This window comes from Myotis yumanensis, unplaced genomic scaffold, assembly GCF_028538775.1.
Source record: "Myotis yumanensis isolate MYYU_CA2020_CCGP unplaced genomic scaffold, mMyoYum1.0.hap1 SCAF_7, whole genome shotgun sequence".
Taxonomy (NCBI): Eukaryota; Metazoa; Chordata; class Mammalia; order Chiroptera; family Vespertilionidae; genus Myotis; species Myotis yumanensis.
In genome coordinates this window covers 22,655,137-22,679,947 of record NW_027223758.1, presented here as the reverse complement: position 1 = coordinate 22,679,947, position 24,811 = coordinate 22,655,137, and the positions used below count along the sequence as shown (strand labels likewise).

Sequence of the window (24,811 nt, the reverse complement as noted above, 5' to 3'; positions counted from 1 at the left end):
TGCAGTGGCCCTGTCTACTCTGGCCAATGGTTTCTGCTCCAAGGTTTGACTGACAGGCACCGTCCCTGTGTCACCCCAACTTTACTGGGCATGTATCCATCTCCCCTTTGTTGGACCCCTTTCCCCAGTGATCTGCAGGGAAGGAGCAGGTGATTACCTGCAGAGTGCAAAATTGCAGCTTCCTGGTAAAGCTGCCCAAATAGCTATGCTTATAATGTCTGGCTTCCTCCTTTGCTCCTTTCCTAATTAGCTCCTTTCCTAGCTAATAATAATGCTATCAGCTATATTTTCTTGGGATTAAAAATTATTATATTTATATACAGATGAAATGTTGAATATAATTTCTAGAAGTACTCAGGTACTCAACTACCTACTATAATTTGTCATGACTCAGACACCTCAATTCAGTAAAGGTGTATGGACTGAATATTTGTGGAAAGCAAACTAGTTAAGTTTCTAGTGACTCGTTTGTTTTCCCAAGGTATTCCTACACTTTGATTTATTGAATATGAAGAACAGGAGGAGGAAATCAGCAGTCAATTAATGCAAATAAGCCACAATTTTATTATTTATTAACAAACTACCCCACCCCAGACCAACCCAGGCTAACTTTAAAAGGCATGACTTCTTGAATAAAATAATGGCCAACCATTCTGGGAATCTTTCAAATCTGTTTATGAAATTTGAGCTATGAACACTAAACAAAGAAATTCTATGGTAATTGGGTTTGAGATTGGAGACTCTTGTTTCAACACATGAAGGTAAGCCTGTAGATGCACAACCACTCATAACTCATAACTCAGGTGTGAGGCATCTGGTTATAGAAATTCATGTATTTAAATATTACTTTACTAACCATGTCACCACTGGCTTGCATCTGGAGGCCTTATATAGACACAGCATTTCCTCTCATTTCCATCCTGGCAGTTTCTCAAGATATCCTTAGATACACCCATTTCTCATTAGTTGGCTGTTTGGTTGGCTGTTCGGTTGCTTACAACACATCCTACATTATTCTAAGAAGTTTTAGTGAGGCAACTGTAATAGATTAACCCTTGAGATGTCATATTTAGGAAGGTGGAGGTCACAAAGATTCATTATGAACTCCTACTCACACAGTTCTGGGTGACTGGACCAGGACACTGCTGTCCCCTCACCCTCTAGGTAGGAAAGTCTCTTGGGAAAAGTTACAGAGTTAGCAAGGCTTGGTTAGCCACCTCATTGCTGGAGGCCTTTTACAGATATGGGTATTTTCAAGCTGGTCCTCACTGCCCAGCCACCTTATTGCCCTAGCATCACATGGTTCTTGACCTTCTTCCCTGCACCATCACCTCCTCTAGGCTCAGTTTTATCTTCATTCTCCATCAAAAGACAGCATGCAATTCTACCAGTACTATGTGTCGGTACTGCACTAGGCACCGTGGCTGCCAAGAGGAACATTTCAAACATGGTATATGTATCCTGAGGGCTCTTTCTGTAATAAAAAAAGATGGTCCTGTGGACATCCTCAGTTCAACTTAAAGGCTATAAGCATTATGCGGTGAAGCTTATGCAATCTTCGAAGAGAACATGACCAGTTCACCTGGGGAAGCTGAGAATGGAATCCCAGAAAGGAGGTCATGTTGGGTGGATCTCAAAGAGTGAGTGGGAGCTGCAAGAAAATAGATGTGGAGGAAAGAGCACTCCCCATGTCAGGAAAACCTACAACAGTGCCTCTCTCCGCCTCTCTGGAAACTGCAAGTCCACTCAGCTGTTTTGTGAAAATGCTGGAGCCAGAACTCAAGTCTCCCTGTGTCCAGGCCGATGGTCTTTTCACTCCTTATTCTGGGGCCATTCCTGTTGGGATGTAGTCTCTGTTAGGTAAAAATCTGACCGATGATTATGTGACTGCATTTTTATCTTTAAATTTTTGTTTCTCTTTTTATTTAATATATCTTTGATGATGAAAAGGTTTTAAATTACAATTTAAAGTTTTAAAGTTTTCCCTCAAATCTTAAGAAAAATTGACTTTGCCGAAATACATGTTTTACTATGGTGTCTGACAGTTGAAAAACAGAGGAATGCTGGTTTGAAAAGATTCAAAGACCACCAGTTATCTGTTAGATGATAGTGTGATTTCTCATAAAAGATAAAGATTGGACATCAAATGTTAGAGCTTCTGTATTAAATGCAAAGTAAAACCTTGAACCATTCAGTGCTTTCTACAGTTTAATGCATCACCATTTTAGCACAATAAGCAAGATAATTTACCAATTTAAATTAAAGTCTGATATCACATTATGTTAACTAAAATATGTTAATCGTTAGGTTACAAGAAGCATGTTTATAATAGTTCTGAATAAGCTAACAATATAGCTCTAACTTAAATTTGAGTTAAATCTGGCTTCTACATCCCAAGGATGCAAATTACAGCATCTCTCCACTTGTCCATTATTCTGTTCTGTTAAGTGTATCATCTAGAGCAGTACTGCCCAATAAAAATATAATGCAAGACACCTATAATTTAAATTTTATAGTAAAAACATTAAAAATGTTTTAAAAACCAGGTAAACTCAACTTTATGTTTTCCACCCAATATATCCAACATATTATGACTTAAACATGTTGTCAATATAAAAAGATTAATAAGCCATTTTACATTATTTTTATTGTTGAACTAAGCCCTTAAAATTGTGTATATTTTACCCTTATAGCACATCTCAATTCAGACCATACATTTTCATTGAGTAAAGTGAAATAAGTAGAATGTAACCCTATCAAAATATGAAATTGTGTTGAGCGGTAAATATTTTATAGTGCTTAGGTCTAAAAATTTAAATTAAGTTAAATAAAATTTTACTCTATTGCACTAACCATTTGTAGCTAGAGGCTACCATATGAGACAGTGCAGATCTAGAAGGCAGAGTGGTGACAAAAAAGAAAACATGGGAGTATTAGGTTTGCTCTCAGTAAGGCATGAGGGGATTATGCATAGAATGGGGTAAGAGAGTACGCTTATAAAAGATACTAAAGTGGTAAAAATGTGAACTTTGGAGTTAGACTAGATTACCTCTGTTGCTTTTTTTCTGTGACCTCTTTACACTTTAGCCTTCTTATCTGTAAAGTAATAATACCTAGATTACTGGGCTATTTAGATGAAATGAGATAACCTAAATAGTGTAAATAGTGGGCTTCAAAATCTAGCACGTTCCAAAGGTTCAATAAATTATAACTAGATTTATTAGTATTTATGAAAGTCATGGAATCTGTTTACATGTGATTGTAGGGAACCTCTGAGGGGTTAACATTTAATCAATTATTTGTGAGATGTAGGGTGTGGAGAGAAAGAAATTGTGGAATTTTTTGTAGTTTTTATTGCATCATAATGTATTTATATAGAAAGTACACCAATCACAAGTATTCAGCTCAATGAACTTTTACAAAGCAAACATACCATGTAACTAGCACCCAGATCTAGAAATAAAACATTTAAAGAATCTCAAAGCTCTTCTCATGCTCCCAGTAAAAGAAACCACCACCCTGACTTTCAACATTATAGGTTAGTTTTATCTGTTTGTAAATGTTATATAAATGTACTCATACAACCTGTATTAGTATATAAGTATCTGATTTATTTCACTCAATCACTAATTTGTGAGATTTTTTTAAAGTTGTTGTGTGGGACAGTAATTTGTTCTTTCTCATTGCTGTGTTGAATTCCCCTATATAGATACTCCCACAATGTATCTATCCATTCTGTAGTAGATGGACATTTAGGTTGTTTCTGTATGGGGACTATATAGTAAATATACTACTATGATCACCAAAACATATAGATAAATTTTGATGATGGTTATGTACTGGAATTTGAGTTTTAATTCTTGGACTTTTTGTGAAAGAGAAGACTCACTTATCCTATTATTTCGTTTGCAGGAACCTTGAATAAGCATAAAGAGTTGGAAGACCTTGTGGCTCGGTTCCTGAATGTAGAAGCAGCCATGGTCTTTGGGATGGGATTTGCAACTAACTCAATGAATATTCCTGCACTAGTTGGAAAGGTGAGAATTTGTTAACATAATTGTCTTCTGCTGTATTTTTCCTAAGAATTATAACTGAGAAGGCCCTTTGTTAGAGGTATAGCTCAGAAGTTCCTTTTCTGGGGAAAAGCCTAATGGATATCCATCTTTTTAAATAAATGTACCAGCTTAGTCCATCAAATCTCTTCATTATTATATTCTGGTTATAGAATTGCAGCCCCAGCTGTGAGTCAAATTTCATCTTTCATGCAAAATCAATTGATTTCTTAGCAAAATCAATTAAAACACTTATTAGCTAACATTTTGCTTGTACCATTCATTCATTTATTCATTCACTCAATAAATACATGACTGAGAATCTACTATATCCTGTTGTGAGGTAAGATACAGGACATACAAAGATGAACAAGACTTGTGCCTTGTAAATTTATGTATTTTACATTCTAATGGAAAAAAAACACCAAATAAAGTAGGATAACTAACACAGAGAAGGCATGTATATTCATTGGGAAGGACAAAAATTTGCCCTCAAACTCTTCTTGAGAAAACTCATTTAAAGTGGGTGACATGAGAATATTTTACTTATCTGTTAAGATAGATAAGTTATTTCCTTAAGACAAGGAAGAGTAAACAGCATGGGTAAAGGTCTAGGCTGGGAAGAACTAGAGTATAGGGTAGTGGATGAAGAAGGGACCAGAGATTATGGCAGATGCCAAATTGCAAAGTCTTGCAGTGTAAATCATGTGCAAATTTTGAAATTTTTCCTGAGAAAAATGGGGAGTGGGTTGGTTCATTTTAAGTAAAATCAAGTGTCATAACCAGATTTATGTTTTTTAAGGAATCTGACTAATGACAACTAAAGGTAATGTATAGTCTTTGATTGAATTATGTTTTTAAAAAATAGAAGGAAAAAAAATATCTGTAAAAGGCATAAGACAGTATTAGGACAGTTGGGGAAACATTATGTTGAGCTGTATATTACATGATAATATATAAATGTTTAATTTCTTGGGTGTGATGATTACATAGTGATTTTGTAGGAGAACGTTCTTGTTCTTAATAAAAACATGCTGAAGAACTTCAGGGTGAGGTATCATGAGGTTTACAAGTAACTCTCAATGTTCACCAAAAAATAATAAATGCACACTCATATCTGGAGTATAGAGTATAGGAATGTTTCTGGCTCTTGCCTCAAAAACTCAAAACATGTTATGTATGAAGTTTCCAAAATATAAGGAAAAACTCACAGATCCTGGGTGGCCATGGAAGACAAATGGCCACCACAGTTTTTCTCTGCATTTTGGGTATGGTTGAGCAGTTACAAAATTTAAAGTGTTTTCATTCAAAAGGAAAAATAATTTTGTAAGTAGTAATGTATAAGCAGTAAATTAGATTGGGCTTTTCCACATGCCTCAGATTGAATTGCCTGTCATACTTGCCAAATGCAGTGTTTTTAACTGTCAAGCAGTGATGCTCTTATTGCATGAATGTCAGTACAGTGAAGAATGAGAAAGAAAAGACCCTGCCTTTCAGTAGGAACACACCAAAACTGTCCCAAATAATCCAGCATGGGATTGAAGGACCCCAGCAAGTCCCCAACCCACCCAAAAGTACATCAGTTTTCCTGTCAAACATCAATTCTTTATACAATAGCTGTTCCTGAACCAAGATCTTAAATGACCTTTTCTGCTAAAAATTAAATGTAAGTGACTAAAGACGTAATCCCTTAAAATAACCCCCAGCTCCATGAGCTAATTGCTGAATGGTATTTTATTTATATAGACACCAGATTAACCATTTGGGTTTTTAAAACTGAAGTGGGTGCAAGGTTCTATGTTTCAAGTCTCAAAGTATCTTACTGTTCCCCTGTGTTGTTTTTCCTTAACTTTATTTACTGACCTGTGTCATATGTGCTTTTTTTCTAAACAGGGGTGCCTCATTTTAAGTGATGAGTTAAACCACGCATCTCTTGTGCTTGGGGCCCGACTCTCAGGTGCAACCATAAGGATCTTCAAACACAACAGTGAGTAGCAGTATATTTATCCAACATGCATCACTTGTTTCTAGAAGAATGTAAAAATGATTGATGGGGCTTTGTCCTTGCTCTTCAAACCGGGAGCTTAGCCTAACGAAACACAATTGTGTTTATATTCACTACTGGCTTGTTAACCTCTGCTGACCCAGAACAAATGGTTGAAGTGCACTAAACACTCGGATTGTTAAGTGCAACCCAAACACATTAGTGTCACTGTTATTAGTGGCCTTGCAATATGGCCTCTGAAGACATGACGGATCTGTTAGAACTACCATTTAATTATCAGGAGTGTTATAACTCTTCCTTTTCTATTACTCCGCCTTGGGAAATTTGAAGACTTGTTTAAGTTGTATGTTATAATCAGGTAAAAAGTCATCTTCCTTAGCAATATGCTTCTTTTCACTATCCTCGCTCACTGCAGGCTCAGATACCCTCCCCCGCCACACACACACACACACACACACACACACACGCAGTTTATTCAATTTGATTGAAATGCTCTTTCAGGCTCTGAGTTGTGTGGTTAGATGAGGAGGAGGCAGAGGCTATTTATTCTTACAGACTGATGGGGCAGCCAGGGAAATATTAGGAAATACTTAAAAGGAGGTAGTGGGGGACACCTGTGTTCTATTGTCCAGCTGTGCCCCTGACTTGTTTCATCACCTGATGTAAATCCTTTAATCATTCATGTACTCTGTTTTCTCATCTGGAAAAGAAGGGTGTTGAACTATCTGGTGAGCAAGGTTCAGTTTCTGATTCTAATGCATTATTATGATCAGAATTTTCCTTTCTTTCATTGTGTGCACATGTACACACACACACACACACACTTGTTTCCTCTCTCTTCCTTTTCACCACCTTTCTCTCCTGCTTTCCCCTTCTCCCTACTGTTTCCTTTTCTTCTTCCTTGACACTATCCTCCATGCTCCAAGGAACTAACAAAGACTAAAGTGAGGAGAAAAAAAAGTGATAGAGAACTGAGGGAGAATTGCTCCAGAAGTTCACCTCACAGAAATATCAAACCAAAGAGCAATTGCCACATGGGAGGAAAAGCAAAAGAATGGGAGAGTTCTAAGGTGAATTTCCTTTATAACCTGCAGTTTTTCTAATGAAAAACCTCCTGCTTTCACTGAGTAGGACGAGGTCTGGCTATGCCTTTCCTGAACCACCTTCAGCAGCTGTGTGATTAGGAGTACTCTGGGGTTGCGTTCAGAACCAGACTTGAGGTCCCTCCAACCTAGCTCAATTATGACAGCCAAATCCATGTTCATTCAAACTATCTTGTCCCCATTTCTTTATTTTGCATCAAACAATCAGTCTTGGCTAGTCTCTGATAAGCCAAGTTACATTCCCACAGTTCTGTTTCATTTGCCATTGATTGTCACATCCAGACTCAAATTATTTTGACAGTGTGGAAAATTCATGTTTTGAGTAGACATATTTAAGGAGTTCAAGAAATAAATTTATTAAGAGACCACAGAGTCCTAGCCAGTTTGGCTCAGGGGATAGAGTGTTGAGGGTTTGCAGGTCAAGAGTACTTACCTCAGTTGCAAACTCGATTCCTGGCCCTGTTAGGGCACATGCCGGAGGCAACCAGATGATGTATCTTTCACATCAATGTTTCTCTCTCTCTTTGTGTCTCTCCCCCTCCCTTCTGCCTTCTCTAAAAATCAATGGGACAATATCCTCGGATGAGGATTAACAAAAGAGAGAGACAGAGAGACCACAGAAAATGTCTTTGGTATTAGCACAATTATACCCTTTTGATTCTTTGGCATGACGGGTGGTTGGTGATCAGAGGTTTTATCTACTTGGGGAAAGATAAACAGCTGGCAGTTATTTGAATATAGTTCCATCCACATATGGTTAAGTGTAATAATCTTGTACTAGTATAATCCCCTTCTGCATTGTCTCAGGATTGGTTTGTGTGCTTAAAAGAATACAGTAGAAAAAATGATATGTCACTCTTAAGATTATGTTGTAAAGGCATTATAGGCTTCTGCATCTCCTTTCTTGGGTCACTTATGAGGACATTCAGGCAGCCAAGAACCATGGAAGGAGGACATCTTGACTGATCTCCTGCCAACATCTTCACTGCAACCTCACATATTTTATGGACCAGAATACCTAGCTAAGGGTCCCAAATTCCTAATCTGCAAAATCTACCAGATAATAAGTGTTTGTGGTTTTAAGCCTCTAAATTCTGGGATAATTTGTTACATAACAATAGATAACTTATATAGCTTCTCTGGCCACCATTGCTGGGGCAAAAGCTAAACATCCAAGCATGACTTTCTACTTCCTCCTTCTTTGAATCTAGAATGAACAGCTCATTCTAAAATGAATGGCTCAGCAGAGCCTGAGTTCTTCAACCCAACTTTATTCACATTGTCACTGGCAAAGAAGCCAAAATAGGACAAGTTGGAAGACAAGCAATTCTTGGTCTACATGGGGACAAGAAACTCGAGAGCCTGCAGCACATAGGTCAGGGAGGAAAATAAGATTTGTCTACTGCTTCTTGAGACACAGTTTCCCATGGCCAAATGTCAGGTTTTATCCACTCTGTTAGCAAACCCTCCTTTGGGGGCAGAGGGAGTGGAGATGGGGCAGAGGTGGTTTGAAATGCTTCTTTTCCTATTGGTTAATGCTAAAATATGGGATAATCATCACCCACATTCCAGTTCCACAAAGAGCCATCAAAAATTTTGCCTTTATTCTTGGATATATGGAGTGGGTGCCAACAATGTGAATATGTCAGTGAAGATTATTTCCATATTTTTGTTCAAACACAAATATGAAATACAAATGATTTAGCCGAAACCATATAATGGGAACATTTTTAATCAGAGCCCTGCGAAACAACTTTATTTTAAATATTCAAATAAAATGATGCAGTTGAGCCACAGATGAGTCCATTCATCCCAGCTACTCAGAAATTGCTCTCGTGTTGGTTCATTTCTCCCAGGAGCTGACCCTGAGACAAGGGTTTGGGTGCCAGTCACTTATTCAGGAAGTGATCCCAGGAAGCACCAGCAGGTGAGCAGAGAATGGAGATAGAGAAGGAAAGGCAGCCAATCCCGGGCATGTTGTCAAGCAAGTTACCCCAATAGACAAGTGGAGCTCAGTCCTACTAAGAAACTATGGGAGGCTGTGTAGACATACTTCAGTGTTATTCCATCTCAGGCGGGAAGGGAGCTGGGGTATTTATCCACCAATTCACACTTGTGGTTGGTTGAGAGTTGCCCCTACTCAGCCTGAGTTTGTTCCCACAGCCTGAAAAAAAAAAATTCTTGGCCTATCTTTGCAATAAAGAGCTGGGCTGAGGGATATAGGCAGGGCATGTACAGCATATGCAAATGCTCTTACTCACTAGCTACTCTAGCTACTGCCAGGCCATATTGGGACCCAGAGGGCTGTGAGTCTGTGTAGAAATCAGTCTATGATTTATCCTGTTAGTAGCCTGAATTTCAACCCAGATTGCTGACATTGGCTTCTGAATTCCTCTGGCTCAGTGCTAAGAATATCTCCTTGAGTTTTCTATTGTGGGCAGCTTCAGTGAAATAGCCAATCCTTAGTTTGCGTTTGTGACTCATTGGGTGGCACAAAACAGGCTCTCCAGCCATTGCACATCCTAAGCTACGGCATCAGCTCCAACCAGGCACCAAGTTTGATCTCCACTAGGATTTTAGTGTATTTGAGAAAATGGGGCACTTGTTTGCCTTTGGTAAACACACCCCCTGGGCTGAGTGTATTAACACCCTGAGCATGCCAGGACCTCAAACCGTTGTGTAAGGTTTAACTCTCTAGAAAGATTTACATCTTCTGTTAGAGATTTGGATATACCAAGACCGAGTGATTTTTCCCCTGAATCAGCTCACTTTACTGGTAATTACATATAATCTGGATTCCAGAGCAAGGTTTCTCAGACTTTCCTGTACAGAGGAGTCACTCAGGGTCTTGTTAAAATGCAGACTCTGTAGATCTTGGGTGGGGCCTGAGTTTCTGAATTTCTGACAAGTTTCCAGGTGACGCCAATGCTGTTGGTGCAGGACCACACAGGAAACTGTGAGGCTGTAGGCCATCTCTGTCCTCAAGTGAGCCACAAAGGGCTTTTTTAGCTAGCCTTGAAGAGGAGAAGCAGTATTTTCAGTTAGGGGAGTTGCCATGAGGTCAATGGGCTGGGCAGGCCAAGAAATTGGAATGGTTTGCAGGGGGAAAGTGGAGAAGAAGAAGCAAGACTCTACCTAGAGGCATCTGATGGCCAAGAGGAGGAAGAACAAAGAGTGCAGTGTCACTGGGAAAACTCTGAGTCCTACCTCATCTACACAAGGAAGGCTCATGAGGGCTATTTAAATAGAAAGTCAGACCTATAGAAATCACTTTGACTACTTTATAAGCCATGACCTTGAGTCAGGGCATTTGGGTCCAAAGGATACAGCCATGCATTCATTCCAGTTGTCCTTGCTGGTACCTTGACCTGCGACTCAGCATCCCAGCACTAACCTCTGAGCTTTCATGTTATTTCCTGAGTTACGTCTCACCTTCCTGTATTGACCCCATTCACTTAGAGATCACATCTCAGTACTTTGTCTAATTCTACAGGCCCCTTCCTGAGAATCAAAGCTTTACTTATATGCGGCATTGGGCCTGAGTGCATGGGACACACTGTGCACATGCTTTCTGCTCTGCCTATTCTTCACCCCATTTCCCCATCAGAGTTGCAAATATGAACCCCCCTCCCCAAGGTACACAGACCCTACCCTAGTACCTGTCTCACTCTCCAACCCAGTCCAGGTCCTTGCTCCCAGCTGCCTTTTGCACTCTTCCAAGAAAATTATTTGCCCTACCAAAGGCCATGCGACACTTGCCCACATATTTACAGAGCCATCATCAGGGAAACCAGAACTACACAGTATTTGCCCAAACTGCATGGCAAAATTTAAAGCACCAAACGTTCAATGCATCAGAAATGTCCTTATTGATCTTGTGAAAAAAAAAGAGAGACTCTCTATAAATGTGACTTGGAGGAAAACATTTGCTTTGCTTGCCAAAGCTGGCCATTATTAGAATGTTTTCCACCAAAGGCTAAATAAGGGGCAGTCTTAAAAGTAAAAATAATTTATCATTGTTCACAGTTCTTTAAGTACCTATTGCTTAATATTTCACATTGGGGTTCAATATTGAAGGATGAAACTGGATATCTCTGAAGAAACAAAAGGAATAGGAGAAAAGATGGGGACCAAGGAATTTTTAAAAACAACAGGTAGCATTTCGTCACCATCCAACCATAATTTTACTGAAGCAATAGCTGTTGAGTGCTTATCATTTGCAGACATGATTGTATTTTTGGCGCTCGGCCCATGGAATAGAGAACCAAAGGGTTTACCTAAGTGCAGCTAGGGGTAGGGTTTGTGGAGCTTTAAATGATGAAAGATGGGCCACCAACCACACGGGGCAGCCTATAAAAGTGGAGACTGACATTCATCCCAACCAGGACCTGGAGTCCTGGATCCAGGGAGGAAAAAGGGGCATTGAGGGTTGGGCAGTGAAGGAAGTGCTTATGTTTCAACAAAAGCTCAGTTGCATAAGAGAAGAGGAAGGAGGAAGCCTTGGCAGAAGAAACAGTGCCAACCCTGTACAGCAAAGAAAGAACAAAGCCAAATACCCAGTTCTTATCTTCTGGAAGACACTCTTCCAGCTACACCCAGCCTTTCTGCTCAGAAGACTGTGGCTGGCTTCCTTGTTTCCTTACGCCCTCTTTTCACAGGATCTTATCTGCAGCTTTCCCGGATCCCAGAGGCTTGGAATTTGGGACAGGTCCAAGAACAAGCTCTCAGTGTAATTGCCACCCAAGCCTGGTTCTAGGTTTTGGCACAGAGTTGGAGTACTCAGGGTATTTAGTAATTTAGTAGTCCAGTAGCCATGCCTGGCTATGCACCGGATACCAGAATGTGGTCTCATGCTCTCATTTTTGATAGTTATATGTTCATCACCCACCCGGCCGGCTTGCTCCTCTCAGCCCTTCACAAACCAAGGGAAACAGTCTTTGTGAGCCAGACTTAGTGGCCAGTAATGTCTAAGGCATTGTTGATACTCAAGTTTGTGGTGATTACAAACCCACAGTGTGCGATTATAACTTTATAACCATGTTGCACAATAGCACCGTGCATGTGCACCTTGATGACATCAGATTTGTTCTTTTAATTTCCATATCTCAGAGTTTTCTTTATACCCCGACAAGAAAGTGGTGGTTTCTCTGTGTTTGGGATTTGTTTTTGTTTTGGGGAGTTGTAGTTGTTGGTTTTATAAATCTTCTGGCATTAGTTTGCTCATCTGGAAAAACAGGTACCTAAACATTCTTCCCTGCTTCTCAGAGCTCCCATGAGGGTTAACAAAATGCAAGCATAAGTGCTCCAATAAACATCAGTGTTTAAAAGTCCCTTACAGATGTTAGCATGTGGTTTGCTAAAACAGTAGAACCTCATAAGGCCTGCAGAACATAAGCCTCAATCTCCAGAACCCTCTGAGTCTCTGAGTCACAGGCTGGAGCATGATAGAGCAAGACCTTAAGAATTAGAGAAGCCACCCAGGTGCTAACTTGGGTCCAGCAGCCCGTGCTACGTGAAGTCATCCCTTTCCCTGTCTTGTTTCTGTGATTCAAAGAGGCCAGTATGTTTGTCCCCTGCAGGGGGAAAATGGCTGATTGCTTTTCCCTCTGCTCAAGGATTGCAGGGTGTGGACACCAGGGGTTCTGTGAAGTTCCACCAACAGCCTCTCCCCATGGCACTCTCCATTCACACCAAGCACAGGAGGCCCCTGCCACGGGCCGGGACTCATCTGCCTTCCATCTGCAAAACGCATAAGTCACATCCCAGCCACACAGAGGCTTGTTTTCAGGTCCCTCTTGTTCTTAAAAAATAGGAGAGAAAGTTCTCTTCTCTTTAGTGGAATCCATTTTCAACTTAATCCTGAACTAAGTTATGTCTTTATGATTGCATAAAAAATACAAAAATCTATGTATGTCCAGATTTTGAAAATCTTAGATTATCCATTTTTATTTTTTTTAAATATGTTTTTATTGATTTCAGAGAAGAAGGGAGAGGGAAAGAGAGAAACATCAATGATGAGAGAGAATCATTGATTGGCTCCCTCCTACATGCCCCCTACTGGGGATCGAGTCTCGGGCATGTGCTTTGACCAGGAATCAAACCTTGACTTGCTGGTTCATGGGTGGATGCTCAACCATTGAGCCACACCACATGGTCTGAATATTCATTTTATTTTATTTTATTTTATTTTTTTAATTTATTAAAGACATGTTATTCTTTTTTTTAAAATTTTTTTATTGATTTTTTACAGAGTGGAAGGGAGAGAGACAGAGAGTTAGAAACATCGATGAGAGAGAAACATCGACCAGCTGCCTCCTGCACATCTCCCACGGGGGATGTGCCCGCAACCCAGGTACATGCCCTTGACCGGAATCGAACCCGGGACCCTTCAGTCCACAGGCTGACGCTCTATCCACTGAGCCAAACCGGTTTTGGCGAACCTGGGACCTTTCAATCCGCAGGCCAACGCTCTATCCACTGAGCCAAACCGGTTTCGGCTGAATATTCATTTTAAAATGACTGCTAAATTTGTTCTCGTGGGCATGTTTTTATTACTTTGGCATTGGAACCACACTCATCGTGCATTTCTGTACAAACCTTAAAAATTTCAAGTCCCAGAAGAAAAAACACTAAGCAGGAGTACTCGTATTCATCACCTCTTTATTCCATCCAGAGACTAACAGGCTTGTGGTAGATTATAGAAAAGGAGACTGGTTCCCCCAATCACCTGGGTTCCTTCAACATCCATTGTAACAGCAAAGCAAAAGCGAAAACGATGTCAGTACAGGTGAAGGTTTATTATCCCTGAAATTCTCAAAATGAGAAAGCTGCTTTTGGTTTCTTTGGCTGCCATCTAGTGGTGAATGACATAGTGCCAATAAAACACTACATCTGTGAAGACGGACTCTTCAAAGCAAAAGCAAAAACACAGTTAATTAAATAAATATTATTGCAGACATGAGGCTTTTCTAATAATTCATAGTTAGTTCTAAAATGTCATTCACTTTCCTGTTTTCTGGTCTGTGTTCTATTCCATGAAGAGACAGAGTATTCCATTATCATTCATGGATTTAGCATTAATACTGTGCACCAAGACCAGCACTATAAAAATGAATAAAATAATCTCCCTGCCTTCTGTGGAAGAGAGACATAAAATCAAATAATGGGAAACATGATGAGTGCTGTTGAAAAAGAATAAATGACTCGTCAGGGACACCAAGAAGGAAGAAAATCTGTATTATGGGCCAGAAGAAATTGAGTTGAGGCTGAGTGGTGTGAGTGGGAGTTCTCCAGACAGACAAGAGGTAAGAGCATAAAGAGTAGTTAGAGGCTGTGTGTTGGGGAACGCTGAGAGAGCGTGTCAGGGAGCTAGGCAGAGGCTAGGTCAGGAAGGGCCTTTGAGGCCGCATTAGGTAACTCCAGGAGTCCCCCGTAGCCATGGTTTCACTTCCACAGCTTCAGTTACCCTCAGTCCACCATGATCTGAAATATTAAATGGAAAACTACAAAAATGAATAATTCATAAGTTTTAAGTCGTATGCCATTCTGAATGTGGTTCGATCAAATGTACTCGATCAATTAAAAAATACCTTACAGAACTCGAACCCCCCCCCCCCAATTTTATTTCAGATAAATACCTTGTGGCCTCATTGGGGGTGGCTCGGTTGCCGTGTGGAAAAGTAAATGCACCAGCTGATGCATTCACCCAGCTGTGGGGGAAACCCGAAAGCAGAGTTCCAACCACAGACGGGGGACTAAGAGACAAAGTTGAGGGCTCTCCGTTGAGATCAAGAATCTCAGCTAACCAGAGCCTGGCCCAGTGATAAGCGTGTGATACCTGCCTCTTGAGAGCTTGCGTGCAGTGGCTAAAACCAATGTTGACTGTGCTATTTTAAATTTATCTTTGCCAGATTTCTCTCTGTGAGCATTTTCAATGGAATCTCTGATGCCTAGTGACCATTATATAACACTCAGATCAGCAGTTCCGTAGCATCCCTATCTTTTCCAGTTAAAATTGGATTCTAGGTCTAAAGTACTTCAGTCTCAGATCCTCAAAAAGGGAAAGCTTAGTGAGGGCAAAGAAATATAATGAGTGTAAAAATACATGCACATAAACCTTGCCTTTTTTTCTCTCTAGGCTTTGCAGGTTAAACACACACAGATACACACACACACACACACACACACACACACACACACACAGCTAGGTTGGTAGGCAAAGCTTTCCCAAGGGCCTGTCAACCAAAGCCCAGTCATCTCCATCTGATGGCAGACAAATGAAAAGCCACTGCTAATTATATTTGACATCCAAAGTTAACAAGAAAAATCTAGCAGACATTCCTCCTTCCTCCTTCTACGTCACTGTGGAGAGTGAGAAGAAGGATTAGTGGCTCTCACAGAAAACGTAGTGGTTACAAATGTGGGTCAGGTACAGACTTCCTTGGGTTCAAATCCTGGCTCTGCTCTTTATGATCATAGACCTCAGGCAATTTAGCAGACCTCTCCATGCCTCAGTTTTCTTCACTACAAAATGCAGATGCCTCCTCCTTAGGCTCATTGAGAGGAGTAAATGTTATTACCAAGAACGTGCTTCGAAGGAATGCAGGTAAGGCTCAATAATTGTAAGCTATTATTAATGTGTCCAGAAATCTCCAAATATTTTGCAAAGAAAGGCTAGTTGTCCCACTGCCTTCAAGTGTTGACAACTCTGAAGTTGGAGGCTCCCAAAGCATAGGAAGTGAGCCAGCGGCCAGCACTGCCGCCACCCCAGGCAAACCCAGCCAAACTCTAACATGCTTGTGTCTTCAACACTAGGGTTAGTTCATTATACCTCTCACAGCTCCTTTCAACCTGGCAAGAAAGCTTACACATAAGAGATGCACTTAATGTAGAATTTCCTTCTCTTTTAGGGCAGGAAAGGAGAGTCTTTTAAGAGCCTTTGACGCCATGTGCCTCCAGCAGAGGTTTATTCTGCCTGCTATGCAAACCCAACTAGCCACCTTGTCAGACTCCAATTGTACTAAAAAGAGGACCCCTCTACTCTACCCCCTACCCCCAGGTGTTCTCTGATTCCAACTTTGTTCTCTGAAAATTCAGGTCTCAGCCTGAGCCTAAAAAATCTGCCACCTCCCCAAAAATGATAATGAGGGAGGTAAAAAATTCCTCTCGTGACTCATTTTTTTTTGTATTATTTAAAGACATGCAAAGCCTAGAGAAGCTCCTGAGAGACGCTGTAATCTATGGCCAGCCTCGAACCCGCAGAGCTTGGAAAAAGATTCTCATCATGGTGGAGGGAGTCTACAGGTATGTAAATAACTGGAGACATTTCAACACTAAGAAGCCTGCAGCAAGCTGACAAATGGGGAAAGGCTGACCTCCATTAGCACGAGGGGAAAATGGGTGAGATATAGATATGATGGAGGGGTCCGAGATAAGCTGTGAATGTGAGTTGCCAAGCCTTGGGTCACCTGTCTCTTTAATGGCTATACATATGGCAGAGCACCTTGGCCACTGGCAAGCTTGCGAAGGCTTCTTCAGAAATACCCTCACAGGGCATTGCTGACTTGCATTGGTTCTTCTACCTGTGGCTGCCCACAGTTTCAAAGGCCTTTGGGGGCTGGGTGATTCAACATCAGAATGCTCTTTGCCTTTACAACTCTAGTAGATGTTGCCCATGGGCACCTGGGTGGCCTTAACCTAGACAGTGCAGCCAACCTCCAGTTGTTTGCTGATCTTGGCCAGTAGTTGGTATCAGAGTACAAAAGGCCTGCTCATTTCCCTCAACCTGAACTGCAGTTCTCCATAGAGAGTTCAGGGGTGGGGAGCAAGAATGGTCTTGGCTCTTGCCTGAGTTTTCTGCCCCCTTTTGAGCCAAGCAGACAAAACACCCCATTAAAGCCTTTCGGAGCTGCACTTCTATACTGCAGCTTGTGACAGAGTTTGCCTCATTCCCTGACTGGATTGAGTATCGTTACTGAAATGGAAATTTCCTCCAAGCTCTCCTTCTGTTAGATACCCTAGTCCAAGAATCAAGGAAATATTGTCTCAGAGTTGCTCACTCCTAAATCAGTCCTCAAAAATCTTATATTAGAGGAATGGAGGAAGATGTTTCCTATGAGATAATTATAGGAAAGTGAAAAATATGAAAAGGAAGAGAATGAGGGCTTCACTTCCCAACAGGGAGGAATGTGGCCGCAGAGGAGACTTGGGAACAGAAGCAGCGGGGTTTTTCTCACCCAGCTAATCTAATTGGTCCCGGAGTGCATGCTGTTCCTCTTACATAAATAAATGACAAGCAGCAGACGAAATGTGTCTCCATCCATTTTGGGGGGAAAAAGAAGTGCTTTCTCCTACATTTAAAATTATCGTCATTCTGGTATCATTTTTCCCCTCTAGTATTTACTGCCCTGATGGCTGGTGTTCTGGGTGTCCCCAGTGCTACTGTGGGGTTGCAAAGTTGGCATTTCAAGTTTCTAGTAGGCCACTCTCTGCATCACCTACCGGGACTCCTCAGGCATGTCCTGTTTATGAAACCTCTAGGATCACCCTACACCAGCATTCTCAACCAGGATGATTTCTTACCCACAACTCACCCCCACCCTAGGCACATTTGCCAATTTTCAGCTGTCACAAATGCAGATCACACTGGCATCTAGTGGGCAAAAGGCCGGGGATGCTGCCGAACAGCTTACAATGCACAGAACAGTCTCCTACAACAAAGGGTTATCCAGCTTAAATGTCAACAGGGCTGAGGTTGGGACACCTTGCTGTAGAATAATTGAACTACTCTGGCTCTGAACTTGCACTTTTAGGAAATAACCTCACATTGCCTTGGGTTGTCATGACCGCAAGCATAGACCTTTCTTCCTTTTGTGCCAGCTGCCAGCCTGCAGGGGAGCCCTTATCTAAACACCTGTCACAGGGCCTGGAATAGCGGGAGGACCTATCAGCTGAGGAAGAGCAGACTGGGCATCTCCATTAACCAGAGCAAACAAAATTCAACTGAAAATAAATACACCGTGACTCCACTAAAGGGAAGTTGCATTTTAAGCACTTTGATCGTGGCTGAAATTAAGTGGGCCACCAGCGTTTTTACTCTCAGATACTCCCATCAGTGACAAGAGAAATCACTCCAGCAGCAGGCCCTCTTCATGGCTGCACTGGCTCTGGGTCCTACTGTGACCTCAGGAGGACAGAAGAGCCGGGCATGGATTCCTGGCTCTAAGCCAGCCCAGCACTAAGCCACAACTTCAGCTTCTCTAGTAATGATGACCGTTCTGTGATCCATTGCTGCATAACAGACCGCACCAAAATGTAATGGCTTGCACAGCAATGAGCTGTTTCCCATGCTCCCTTCTGCTCTGCTTGGTGTTGGTTAGGGGTCATTCATTGTGCTGGGTGGTCAGCTGGGGCTGGGATATCCAAACGACCTCACTCCCACATTTGGGCTCTTGGTATTGGCTGTTGACTGAGGTGCCTGGTTCTCTGCCCTTCCCTGGGGTGCTTTTTCTATCTGTAGGCTCGTCTCACTCAGCTGGAGCTTCCTCACAGCATGGCGGCTGGATTCCAAGAGAAGGGAAGCAGAAGCTGCCTGTCTTTTGAGGGCAAAGCTTGGAGTTGGCACAGTATCACTTCTGCCACACTCAATTGGTCCAAGCACATTGCAAGGCCAGCCCAGATTCAAAAGGAGGGAAAATAGAATGGCTTCTTGCTGGCGAGGCTGGCTCATGTGTCCAGGGATGGGAAGATGTGTAGGCAGCCATCGTTGGTGGGAATCTACCGCAAGGGCTCCATGAACCTGGCATGTGTCCACAATGCAGAGTCCACCTCCCATGGACTTGCCATCACAGAGAGGTTCCTTTAATGTCACCAGCACAGAAATATCATCTTTAAATAAGACTGTGAACTAAAAAGCTTCATTCATAGATAAGAAGTAGAGCACCTCTTAGTGCTCAGTGCCTCCTGGGGCCTCAGATTCCTCAACTGTAAAAGAAGGCTGGCCTAGAATAGAGTTCTGGAGCATATGGATGTTCTCATTAGATGCAGTCACCAGAAAATGAAATGATTTCCCACAGATTTTCCAAAGGGCTAAGGTTAGAAATGTGCAATCAATAGTTTACAAATGCACTGCCACTTTTTAGAGATGTACTATGAACACATACCTGGTTGATATCTACAGGAAGCATCCTTTGAACTTTCACTCCCAGATTTTATCTCTTGCTTGTGGCTTCCCATCATGGGCAAAGTCCTCCCACCACAGGGAGCTCACCGAAATCAATGTTTTCGTAACTCCAAAAGAGAGCAGTCAGCCAAATCAGAAAGCTTCAGGCAGGTAACAGGTAGAAACGGCTAGATACCAAGGCCAAGAAGTCAGTAAGCTCAACAAAAGCAGTTGTGATCATAATAACATCAATAATAATAGTCATGTCACTACCCATCAATCATCTACATATTATTCTTTACATTTAGAATATAGAAGAGTCAGGATTTGCAGGGAGGCCTGGGATCTGGATTCAAATCTTATTGCTGCTGCCTACAGCTGAGTTCCCTTCATAAAGTTCTTTTTTTCTTCTTCTTCTTTTTTATATTTTTATTGCTTTCAGAGAGGAAGGGAGAGGGAGAGAGATAGAAACATCAATGATGAGAGAGAACCATTGATTGTCTGCCTCCTAAACACACCCCACTGGGGATCGAACACACAACCCAGGCATGTGCCCCTGACCGGAATCAAAACTGGGACCATTCAGTCCACAGGCCAACGCTCTATTCACTGAGCAAAACCAGCCAGGGCCATAATGTTCTTTTTTAAGTGTTAAATGAGGTCATATAAGCTAGTGCTTGCCAAAGCCCAGCCCACAGTAAGCCTGCAACCAAGGGTAGTTTCTTTCATCATTAAATTTATTTTCAGTTGAGGAAGTTGCAACTTGGAAAATAACCATCTGTGTAGCGAAGCTTTTTGCTCTTCACCCATCTTGAGGAGGGGTGTCAGAGGAAGGAGCCCACATTGATCATATTTCCCATAGGCCATCTTGAGTAAGCCTCCCCAGGTCTCTTGAGGTTATTGTGAGGATGAAGACATCGAGGCTCCGAGGCCAGGACAACTTGCCCCAGGGCAGATAACTGAGATGAAACAGAGCTGGGATTCAAACCAGGTGGCCCTGCTGGGACAGAGGCCCAGTGTAAACAGGAGAGTCAGCTAATGTGTCCACATCGAATGAAGTAAACATGGAAACTACAAGGTCATCCATTTGACTTTCAGCATTTACCTATCAAGGGCTTAGGTTCTTTATCTGTAAAATAGGAAAACTGAAACTTGAAGTCTAAAGTTCCATGACTCCATGATTTTTGGTTTAAAAGTACAATAGTAATATTTTAGCATTCTGGTTTGTATTTTCCTTTAAATATTGTTCTAAAATCACACTCTTCAAATTTTGTGTCTCTGAGAAGTCTAGTTTTTTAATCACTGCAGTAGAGAAATCTCAAAATTACTAAAAAATATACAAAAGAAGGAGGGGTCTTTAAATAATCTGAGATATAAACTAGCATAGCTGTAACACAATAAAATTAACCAAGAAATAATATCCAACCCTTCAAAAAAACATATATATAAAGAAATGCTGAAGTTTCAGAATGCCATTTTCTCTAAGCATATAAGTCATTCTCCTCCTCAAAATAATGTAGGTTTAAAGGTTGAGAACTTCTGTGGTAATCTCTAATCTATGCCTCTATCATTGAAATAAATAAAGACAAAGAATAAGAAAACACCAGTTACTCTATTTTTAATTAGTCTTAGCTCTTTTTGCTCTCTCTTTCCACCTTCCTTCCTTCTCGTGGGTTATACTTTGGGCCCACCAAGGAGATTTTTCCACCATGTAAATTGGCAAACTACCAGTTTAATTCCCATCCTGCCAGTGGATAATATGGTTTATATGGGGAGGAGAAGGTGGTGAGAGGGAGATTTCCAAAAGGAGTCTTGTCACTTAGCTAATACACTATGTAATAGAAAAGATATAAAGAAATTATTCACTGGCTTGCTGGTTTAAGAATAATTCAAATTCCTGCACAGAGCTTCAAATTAACTGGTGGAATTATCTTTCCTGCAGTATATTTTAGTTGATTTTCTTCTATTGAAGTCAAAAGAAAACACAACTTTCCATTCAGGAAGGAAGAATAAACACTCTTCTTGTTTTCTACTTCGTTTTGACAGCAATTCACAGGAATAGCATAGATACCTTTTATGCATGCACCAAACTCAATATCCCTCTATAGGAAATGGTTCATTTCAAATGGGGTCACAATGAGAAAAATGAAAACTTAGTGCGAGTGAATATAACTCTTTATAAAGGCTGAGTTCTCCTTAGATTCAAGTGTGCCCTGCATTAACTCCAGAAATCAGCAGTATCGTAGAGTCATTAATCTTACAGGGAGAAATATAAACCAGGTGGGCAGACTCCTAACATCAGCTAGACCAGCCCCAGCGAAGGATGGCTAATTAGCTGCCCCCAGTGTCTGCAAACTGTTCAACATTAACTCTGGCTCCTGCCAAATTCAGTTCCAGAACAAAGAATGGTTATTTGTGACATGTCAAGATTTTAGTATATTTGTGTTACCAACTTAAAACAGTTTAAAGATGAGAAGAAAATTCTAGCATTTTGAAGGCATAGAGCCATTTATTATATATGACACCCATATGCCTCTTTCCTAGAAGATGCAACACAGAGCATTGTCAAGGGCTCCCACTTTCTCAAGGGAGGCCTCATCACAGCCATGTTCTCCTAGGCTCCTCCTAAGAACAGGAACAACCCAGTGAGCATGCATTCATATGTCACACACTTTACCAACATTATTTCTCATCATTCTGATAAAGATGTTATAAGGGTGGTCCCATCAACATGCTTATTTTACATATGAGAAAACTGAGGCACAGAACAGCATATAAGTTGTCCACATCCTCAATTCTCAAGTGGTATTGCTACAACCTAAGCTGAGGCAATTAGATGGCTGTACTGCCTCCTCCTCAGTGGCAGCAACTTTAGCAAGCAATTGATCTAAGCAAATATTGGAATTACCTCACAAACTTATGTAAAAGAAGATGGCTCTGTTTGGTCTTCATTTCATTAAAATCTGAAAACAGCCATTCAGAACAAAGCACAAATGAAATAAGCTGAACTTTGTTAAAATTAAGAACTTCAGCTTTGCAAAAGACAGTGTCAAGATAATTAGAAGACAAGCCACAGACTGGAGAGATATCTGCAAAAGGTATAGCTGATGAAGGACTGTTACCTAAAATATAAACAAACTCAAAGTTCAGCATTAAAGAGACAAGCAACTTGATTAAAAAATGAGCCAACAGACATCTCACAAAAGAAGATATAGAGATGCAAACACATATATGAAAAGATGCTCCACATATGTCACCATAGAATTGCAAACTAAAGCAACAATGAGATACCACTACACACCTATTAGGATAGCCAAAATCTGGAGCACTGACAACATGAAATGCAGGCAAGGATGTGTCGCAACAGGAACTCTCATGCATTGCTTGTGGGGCTGCAAACTGTGCAGCTACTTTGGGAGACAGTCTGGTAATTTCCTCCAAAACTAAACATATTGTGATCTACAATCCAACAGTCATGCTCCTTTGCATTTACCCAAAAGAGTTGAAAATGTGTGTCTACACAAAACCCTGCACATAAATCTAAATAGCATCTTTATTCATAATTGTCAAAACTTGGGAGCAATCAAAGTGCCATTCAGTCTGTGAAGGGATAAACAAACTCTGGTATATCCATACAGTCGAACATTATTCAGTCTTAAAAAGAAATGAGCTATCACGCCATGAAAAGCTGTGGGGGAAAAACACGAAATGCACATTACTAAGTGAAAGAAGCTAATCCAGAAAGGCTACATAGTGTATGATTCCAACTATATGACATTCAAGAAAAGACAAAATATGGAGACAATAAAATGATTAGTGGTTACCACAGGTTGGGTTGGGGGTAGGGGTGAATAAGCAGAGCACAGTGGACTTTTAGGGCAGTGAAAATAATCTATATGATATAATGATGACACATGTCATTATATGTACATTTGTTCAAACCCATAGAATGTACAATACCAAGAGTTAACCCTAATGTAAACTATGGACTTTGGTTGATAATGTGTCAATGTAGGCCCATCAATTAAGACAAATGTACCACTCTGGTGGGGGATGTTAATAACGGGAGGTAGTTATGCCTATGTGTGAGTATACACCGTGGAGTATATGGGAAATCTCTGTATCTCCCACTCAATTTTGCTGTGAACCCAAAACTGCTCTAAAAAAAAATGAAGTCCTTTAAACACACACACACTCCCTCCAAACCAACACCATTGGTCTGGGTAATCGTACAACCAGCTGGACTGTTTTGATTGAATTGACCTAGCACTTAAGTTTATTTTTTAAAATGTATTAACTTTAATAAATAAACTAATCAGGAAGAAAGGAAAAGTTTAACTCTCTGTTTGCATCAGTTGATTAGCTCTTGAACAGAATTGACGGGTTGCTTGAATTGTTTGACAAACTCCTTTGTGTGGTGAGGGTGCGAGTCTGTGTGTTTTCATAGAACTCCTGTCAGTACAGCCCAAACTGTGTGTGGTGGGGACACAGCTTACCAGTGTTCTGAGCGCTGATTCAAGTCAAAAGTTCTTTTACATCCCCTGAGTCCCAGAGGTGCCATGTAAATATAAGTTATAATTTTACTTATGTATTCACTTCATATTTTCCCCATCGCTGGAGAACTCGAAGTGTTTTTGCAATGTACAATACCATGAAACGTTAAGCACGTAGGGCTTAAAACAAAACAGTTTATCTACAGCAGTGGTTCTTCAAGTGTTGTGCCCAGTGAGTAATATGGGCCTCTCCTGGGAGCTTGGTAGAAATGCATATTCTCATCCCATCCCAGACCTATTACATGAGAAACTCTGGGGATGGGCCCAGAGATCGGTGTTTTGATCAACCATTCAGGGGATTCTCGTGCTCACTGCAGACTGAGAGCAGTGGCCCTAAAGGAAAAGAAAGAGGGGACACCACCAGATGTCTCAAATGAACCCCTGACTTCCAGTGAGTACAGTCTCCGGCATCCACAGTTCTGTGTTCCGCCATTTCAATTACATGCGGTAAACCACAGTCCAAAAATATTAAATGGAAAATTCCAGAAATAAACAATTCATATGTTTCAAATTGCACACCATTCTGAGTAGCATGATGAAATGTCTCCTTTCCACCCAGGATGTGAATTAGCCCTTTGTCCTGAGTGTCCACACTTGTATACACTTTCTGACTATCAGCCACTTAGTCGTCATCTCAGTCATCAGACCAGCCATCAGAGTGAGAGCCCACATTCACATAACTTTTATTACAGTATATTGTTATAATTGTTCCATTTTATCATTCGTTATTATTGCTACTCTCTTACTGTGCTAATTTGTTTATTTTTAAAAATATATATTTTTTATTTCAGAGAGGAAGGGAGAGGGAGAGGGAGAGATAGAAACATCAATGATGAGAGAGAATCATTGATAGGCTGCTTCCTGCATGCCCCACACTGGAGATCGAGCCAGCAACCTGGGCATGTGCCCTGATTTGGAATCGAACCGTGACCTCCTGG

The 24,811-nt window shown here is 41.0% G+C and overlaps 1 protein-coding gene across 1 annotated transcript in view; it reads left to right on the top strand.

Moving 5' to 3' along the window:
• Window positions 1-24,811, top strand: part of SPTLC3 (serine palmitoyltransferase long chain base subunit 3) — a 127,556-nt gene that overhangs the window by 59,994 nt on the left and 42,751 nt on the right. The window contains exons 5-7 of the mRNA XM_070419901.1: window positions 3,913-4,037; window positions 5,946-6,039; window positions 16,358-16,463. Of these exons, the coding sequence (XP_070276002.1) occupies window positions 3,913-4,037; window positions 5,946-6,039; window positions 16,358-16,463 (325 nt within the window). The remainder of the gene's footprint in view (window positions 1-3,912; window positions 4,038-5,945; window positions 6,040-16,357; window positions 16,464-24,811) is intronic.